The sequence below is a fragment of the Myotis myotis genome, unplaced genomic scaffold, assembly GCF_014108235.1.
Source record: "Myotis myotis isolate mMyoMyo1 unplaced genomic scaffold, mMyoMyo1.p scaffold_m19_p_5, whole genome shotgun sequence".
Lineage (NCBI taxonomy): Eukaryota > Metazoa > Chordata > Mammalia > Chiroptera > Vespertilionidae > Myotis > Myotis myotis.
In genome coordinates, this window is record NW_023416357.1 from 87,955,074 (window position 1) to 87,962,779 (window position 7,706).

General features: G+C 39.7%; 1 protein-coding gene across 1 annotated transcript; it reads left to right on the forward strand.

The window, feature by feature from the left end:
- The first annotated feature begins 218 nt into the window (after window positions 1-218).
- SBDS (SBDS ribosome maturation factor) lies at window positions 219-6,968 on the forward strand. Its single transcript, XM_036308416.1, has 5 exons — window positions 219-552; window positions 1,186-1,315; window positions 2,462-2,662; window positions 4,047-4,211; window positions 5,900-6,968. The coding sequence occupies exons 1-5, from the start codon at window positions 425-427 to the stop codon at window positions 6,026-6,028; spliced, it is 753 nt and encodes a 250-aa protein (XP_036164309.1). The 5' UTR covers window positions 219-424; the 3' UTR covers window positions 6,029-6,968.
- The last annotated feature ends 738 nt before the right edge of the window (window positions 6,969-7,706 follow it).

The window sequence follows — 7,706 nt, forward strand, 5'->3', positions numbered from 1 at the left end:
AAAAAAAAAAATTCTGTAATGAAGGGCTAAGGTGGGTGTGGGTGTCCCTGAACTCTGCGGAACTATAAGGCATGGGCGCTGTGTTCCCACCCGGTCTGCAAATATCAGCTTCAACAGCTAATCAGGGCTCTTAGCTCATTGGCGAAATTACATTACCGCAGGAAATGCGTCTGTGTTCTGGGGCACGGAACAACGTCGTAAAAGCCTCGGTGCGCATGCGCTATTGCTCACTTTTCCGGGTGGGATCGCCTGCGCAGTAAGTCCGACGAGTAGTTGTGGCCCCCCAGGCCGTTAATCGCGAGGCTGCGCACGCCGCGGGCGGTACAGTCCCGCGCGCCGCCTGGTCGTTACTGCGAGGCAGGTGGCTCTCAGGCCGGCGCAGGTCCGCCGTGGTCGTCGGACCCAAGGTCTGTGAGCAGCCACGATGTCGATCTTCACCCCCACCAACCAGATCCGCCTAACCAATGTGGCCGTGGTACGCATGAAGCGCGCCGGGAAGCGTTTCGAAATCGCCTGCTACAAAAACAAAGTCGTCGGCTGGCGGAGCGGCGTGTGAGTGACCCTCCTGCGGGCCGGCCGGAGCGGGTAACCCTGAGGCGGCCTGCCTCCGGGGCTCGGATGCGTGGGCCAGCCTGGGGTCTGGTCGGGGAAGGAAATGGAGGACTTTTACTGCTGCGGGCCTGAGGAGTGTCAGTTCTCCCGAGCTTAGCGCCTGAACTAAGCGTTCCTGTTGGGTTTGGGTTTGGTCTGTTGGTTTGGAGTTTGGTTTTGCTTTCCTTTATGCTGTCACAAGAAACCTCCCTAATTATGGCCCTTTGGCCAGAATAATGATAGAGGCAGAGCCTAGTCTTAAAAGTATTCTAGTACAGCTCATGTCACAGATGTTAGTTATCCCGGTATCACCACTGCTGCCATCTAGCGATCGGCACTCGGCGGCCGAAGCCGGACCCGAACCCGGACCCAGATCCGCCAGGTCCCATACATCCTCCCACAACGCTTTTCTCCAATGAGTAAATGCGAATATATATGTGGTTCTGCGTTTTTGAAAATGTTTCCTCGGCCCCGAGGGTCGTTTTTAGGAGCATTTATTGTTTCTTGCTGTTGGTTTCGTTGCCATCTCGTATTTAAATGTGAGTTTCCAAGTTTCAGGCGTATTGACTTAGGACTCTCTCCTGTCCTCACAAGGGAAAAGGACCTTGATGAAGTTCTGCAGACCCACTCGGTGTTTGTAAATGTCTCTAAAGGTCAGGTTGCAAAGAAGGAAGATCTCATCAGTGCGTTTGGAACAGATGACCAGACTGAAATCTGTAAGCAGGTGGGTGCTAACAGCTGCAGCATAACTGACCCGTCTGTAGTGTGAGTACTTAGAGGTGTTAATCTTTTAAGTATTTTTGAGTGAACAGTTACCACGCAGTAAGTTGACCTGCACAGTATCACTTTTAATAATTCAGGACATGGTTTTTTTAAATTGACGTATAGTTGACATAAAGTATTGTTTCAGGTGTACAACATAGTGATTCGATATTTATAAACCTTATGAAATGATCACAAGAAATCACCGTACATAGTTAGGAAACGGATTTTTATTTTTTGCCAAAGCCTCTAGAAATTAAATTTTCTACTAAATTGCCTTATTTTGTTCATTTATGTATTTTTAATGTAATATGCCTGAAAGTAGAATTTCTTTTCAAGTAGTTCATCATTTAAACCAGGGGTCCTCAAACTTTTTAAACAGGGGGCCAGTTCACTGTCCCTCAGACGGTTGGAGGGCCGGACTATAGTTTAAAAAAAAAAACTATGAACAAATTCCTATGCACACTGCACATATCTTATTTTGAAGTAAAAAAACAAAACGGGAACAAATACAATGTTTGTATTTGCATGTGACCCGCAGGCTGTAGTTTGAGGACCCCTGATTTAAACCCTTTGCTAAGATTGCCTTTTCCCCTCCTAATCCTAAATAAGTGATATTTTGCTTGAAATGTTAATTTTTATTGCATGTAATATATTTAAAATCATCTTTCTTGAAATATTAATGTTTATTGCATGTAACATTTAAATCGTTTTTCTTGAAACATTGTTTATTGCCTACATTATATTTAAAATCAATTTTCTTGAAAATAACTAAAATTTAGGATAGTGACCCTTTAAAAAAAAATAAGTGATGTTTTGGAGCACAAGATAATCTAGTGCATTGGTCGGCAAACTGCGGCTCGCGAGCCACATGCGGCCCCTTGAGTGTGGCCGTGCGCACCCCCACATGGTATTTTGTGGAAGAGCCACACTCAAGGGGCCGCAATTTGCCGACCACTGATCTAGTGCATTCTTTAGGCAAAGCTCAAATTTCAGTAGCTAGAGAGGATGAAATTTAATTTTCTCCTTAGTTATTCTTGTGGTTAGTTAACAAATAGTATATAATAAAGACATGCTTCTTAAATTTGGTGGGATTTCTTTTTTTTAGATTTTGACTAAAGGGGAGGTCCAAGTATCAGATAAAGAACGGCACACACAGCTGGAGCAAATGTTTAGGGACATTGCAACTATTGTAGCTGACAAATGCGTGAACCCTGAAACAAAGAGACCATACACTGTCATCCTTATCGAGAGAGCAATGAAGGACATCCACTATTCAGTCAACACCAACAAGAGCACAAAACAGCAGGTTAGTGGTTTAATGTCATTAAAAGTATCCATGAAAATCCGTTTTCTCTGAAGAAATCATCAAAATAATCGGTCTGTAATAATAAACGGATACTACTTGAAAGCAAGATTTGGAGGGAGGGGAATGAAAGGCTCTGTATTGTAGAGAAGAGAAATGGGATGCTTTTTAACTACATATACATAGGACTCTCATCTTCCTATCCAAATCAAACGTTTAAAGATAAAACTTGGATTTCTAAAGAGTCTGTAACGCTTTAGATTTTTTTAAAACACATAATTCAAATACCATAAAAGTCACCCTTTTAAAGTGTACACCTTTTAAAGTGTAAAGTCATTGGTATATTCACAAAGTTTTGCAACCTTTCTTACTACCTAATCTGAGAACATTTTCATTACCCAAGAAAGAAACCCTGAACCCATTATCTGTCACTCCTCATCTTTCACAAGCCATTAGCGACCTCTGTCTCTATGGATTTGTTTATTCTGGACATTTCATATAATTGGAATCATGTAACATGGCCTTTTCAAGGTTCATCCATGTTGTAACATGTATCAGTACTTTATTCTTGCTACATATATTGTTTTTACAGACAAATATTAACATTTCATGGCTGAATCGTATCCCATTGTATGGAAACACCACATTTTATTTATTCATTCATCAGTAGATGGACATTTGGATTGTTTCCACTTCTTAGATATTGTAATGCTATGGAATGCATTACAGGTTTTCTGTGGACACATATTTTCATTCTCTGTACCCAGCAATGAAATTGCTAGATCATATTATAACTGTTTAACCTTTTGAGGAACTGCCAAATCATATTCCAAAAACAGGTGTACCGTTTTCTATTCCCCCAATCAATGTATAAGGGTTCCAATTTTTCCATGTTCTAGACAATATTTGTTATTTTCTGCCATTTTGATTATAGCCATCCTGGGCTTAACGTTCCAGTTTTGATTTGCATTTCCCTCATGACTAATGATTTGAGCATATTTTCATGTGCTTATTGACCTTTAGTCTCTCTGGAGAAATCAATGTTCAGATCCTTTGACCACTTTTTAATTGGTTGTCTTTTTAGTATTGAGTTGTAACAGTTTTTCTATATTCTGAATACTGTACCTTATCAAATATGTGATTTGTTAATATTTTCCCCTATTCTTTAGGTTGTCTTTTCGCTTTCTTCATAGTTTTTTGAAGCACAAAAGTTTTTCATCTTCAAGTCCAATTTACCTATTCGCTGTTTGCTTATGCTCATGTCATATATCTAAGAAACCACCACCTAATGCAACTAGATGGAAACAGCTGTGTTATGAATACCTTATGAAATAAGGCAGCAGAAACAGCAAAGAAATTGCAAGCATTTTCAATTTTGTCTTAATAGGCTTTGGAAGTGATAAAGCAGTTAAAGGAGAAAATGAAGATAGAACGTGCTCACATGAGACTTCGGTTCATTCTTCCAGTGAATGAAGGGAAAAAGCTGAAAGAAAAACTCAAGCCACTGATCAAGGTTATAGAAAGTGAGGACTACAATCAACAATTAGAAATTGTAAGATTAAAATTACTTCTCTTCCTCGTGTTAACAAAATAGTTTATTCTCTGATCATAAATGTGTAACCAACATTTAGAAGGTGTGAAAAGTAAGACATTCTCAGAAACATCTTACCTAGAATTAGGTAAAAATGTTAAGGTCTAAGTAGAACTAAATTGTAGTTAAACACACGATTTTTTTTGTTGTTTTCTAGTTAAATTATTTATGTTTAAAGACTTATCCAGATTTTAGGTGAGAATATATTTTACAGTGATTTTTACATTATGAGAAAATAAAAGACTAAAAGTTGGTCAGCCTCATGGGTTTTTTGAGAGAGAGAGAGAGAGAGAGAGAGAGAGAGAGATTGATTGATTTGTTGTTCCACTTATTTATGTATTCATTGGTTGATTCTTGCATATTCCCTGACCAGGGATTGAACCAGCAACCTTGGTATATCTGGATGACACTCTAACCGACTGTGCTACCAAGCCAGGGCACCACAGAACATTTTTAAAAGGCAGCAAAGCCCTAGCCAGTTTTGCTCAGTGGCTAGAGCAGTGATGGCGAACCTTCTGAGCTCGGCGTGTCAGCATTTTGAAAAACCCTAACTTAACTCTGGTGTGCCATGTCACATACAGAAATTTTTTGATATTTGCAACCATAGTAAAACAAAGATATTTTTGATATTTATTTTATATATTTAAATGCCATTTAACAAAGAAAAATCAACCAAAAAATAAGTTCGCGTGTCACCTCTGACACGCATGTCATAGGTTTGCCATCACTGGGCTAGAGCGTCGGCCTGTGAACTGAAAGGTCCCAGGTTTGATTCCGGTCAAGGGCACATGCCCGGGTTGTGGGCTCGATCCCCAGTGGGGGACTTGCAGGAGGCAGCCAATCCATGATTCTCATCATGGATGTTTCTCTCTCTCCCTCTTCCTTCCTCTCTGAAATCAATAAAAAAATATATATTTTTAAAAAGGCAGCAAAGAGCACATGTCTTTGAGTCCTCACCCAATAGCTTCAGACAAAGTATAAGCTCAGCTTTCTGCAAATTCATGTCCCTAGATTTTGCAGCAACTTTAGACATAGTTTCTGTATAGACCTTCAAGCTTCTTTCTCTCCATTTGTGGGTAAAAAGAGGCAATCTTATTGAGCTATAAAATTTAATGCTGTTTTTGTATGAAAAGAACCATAGTCTTCTAATCCAACCACTTCATCTTATGGCTGAAGAATCCAGATACTGTATGTCTTTCAACAAGGAGGCTCATGCCTTGTCACAGGAACCTCCATGCATACTTTGGGACAGGGCCTAGACTAGTCTGCCGCCCTGTGCATCGTCTTTGTGTTGCATTGTAAAGCTGTAGTATAGAGACATCTGGAAAGTATTGTGTGCTTGTCTTAGAGCAGTGGTTCTCAGCCTTGGCTGCGCATTAGAATCACCTGGGAATCTTTTTAAAATCCTGATTTCTGGGCCTCATCTTCCGGAAATTCTGTTTCTTTGTTACTAATGTTGTGGCCCCACCCCATAACAAAGAAACAGAATTTTCGGAGGATGAGGACCAGAAATCAGGATTGTAAAAAGATTCCCAGGTGATTCTAATGTGCAGCCAAGGTTGAGAACCTCTGTGTTAGAGGAAGTTAAAGTTGTGTTGATTCTATTGTATTGCTCTTCATGTGGTAAACAGCTGTGTTAAATGTTTCAGGTGTGTCTAATTGACCCAGGCTGCTTCAGAGAAATTGATGACCTGATACAAAAGGAGACAAAAGGCAAAGGTTCTTTGGAAGTGCTCAATCTGAAAGATGTGGAAGAAGGAGATGAGAAATTTGAATGACATTCATCAGTCTCTTCTGCTTTGAAACACTAAAACGTTTTCATTTCCCACTGTCCTGTTTTCTTTCTGTGGTCTGCCAAATACTTGCTCAAATTAATTTGTTTTCTGCCTTTGTGTTAAACAAAAAAGACTTTGCTAAATTATAATTGTGGTTAATTTAGTTTTATTTGTAAATTGGAATTTTAGGGGAAAATGAAAAATTAAAGACACAGAAGTCCAGAGAAGCATTTTGCTGTCTCGTGCCACTGTAGCTTTCCAAGGTGAAAGTTATTTGAGGCAGCTCTTGTGAATAAAAAGTTAAGTTTTGTACATTATAATAAGAGTAATTTTGGAAGGATATGTCTGTATAATCAAAAGGGAGTATTTGCTGAAAAAGAAAACAGTGCTTACTTCTACTTAATGAAATGCATGTGTAGGGGTAACTATATCTTGGCCTGATATACAGCTTGGATAATGGCTTCCTAATCAGCTGAGAAATATGACTGTGCAACACAAATTTCATTAAACATGCTGCCATAACATAAATTATTCCTGGTTTTAAAAAGTCATTTATTTCTAAAAGTTTATAATATATGTTAATATAGTCAAAATTATGAAATCAATAAAGCCACTCTTTATTGTTACTAAACTATGGCTTGAGTTTCTGGACAGCTTCCTCACTTCCTTTTTTTCCCTTCTGCCTCTTACCTGGTCAAGTTGAGTTGTTAGCAGGATTAAATAATCAGTATGAGCAGTACTTAGAACAGTGCCTGTTCTGATAAACACCTGCTATATCTTAGCAGATATTATCGGAGATATAATTGCATTTATTTTAGTATTAACACTTAAATGAACATTGTGCAAGTTTTTTTTTAAATCTACTCGTTCTCAAAAGAGATATTCTATAATGTAAATTTATGTTTCACTCAAAATAAACATAGATGTGTTTTGTGGAAATTTTCAACTGAAAAAGAGTTCTTGACTTGAACATGACGCAGAAGCATGTAGAATTCACTGCTAATCCTAATTCCCAGAAATGTCCCATCCTATATAATAAATGGCTAATATGCAAATTGTCCCCTCAGGAGTTCAACCAACTGGGAGTTCGACTGCTCGCTATGACATGCGCTGACGACCAGGGGGCAGTGCAAAATGAAGGAATGCCCCAGCCAGCAGCAGGAAGGCCCCAACGGGCCCTGATCACCAGCCAGGCCTAGGGACCCTACCCGTGCACCGGGCCCCTAGTTTTAAAATAACTGCCCAGTCTCCTCCCTGCAACCATCCATGGCAACCATCACTTTGTATCTAAGAGTTTGTCTCTGTTTGATTTTGTTGTGTTTTTTAGATTGCATATATAAATGAAATCATATGGTATTTCTCTTTGACTTATTTCACTTAACATAATAGTCTCTAGGTCAGGGGTGGGCAAACTTTTTGACTCGAGGGCCACAATGGGTTCTTAAACTGGACCGGAGGGCCGGAACAAAAGCATGGTTGGAGTGTTTGTGTGAACTAATATAAACTCAAAGTAAACATCATTACATAAAAGGGTACGGTCTTTTTTTTTTTAGTTTTATTCATTTCAAACGGGCCAGATCCGGCCCACGGGCCGTAGTTTGCCCACGGCTGCACTAGGTCCATTCAAGTTGTCACAAATTGCCTTGCCTTGGGAAATAGTGAGAGACTTCCCCGGTTCTGG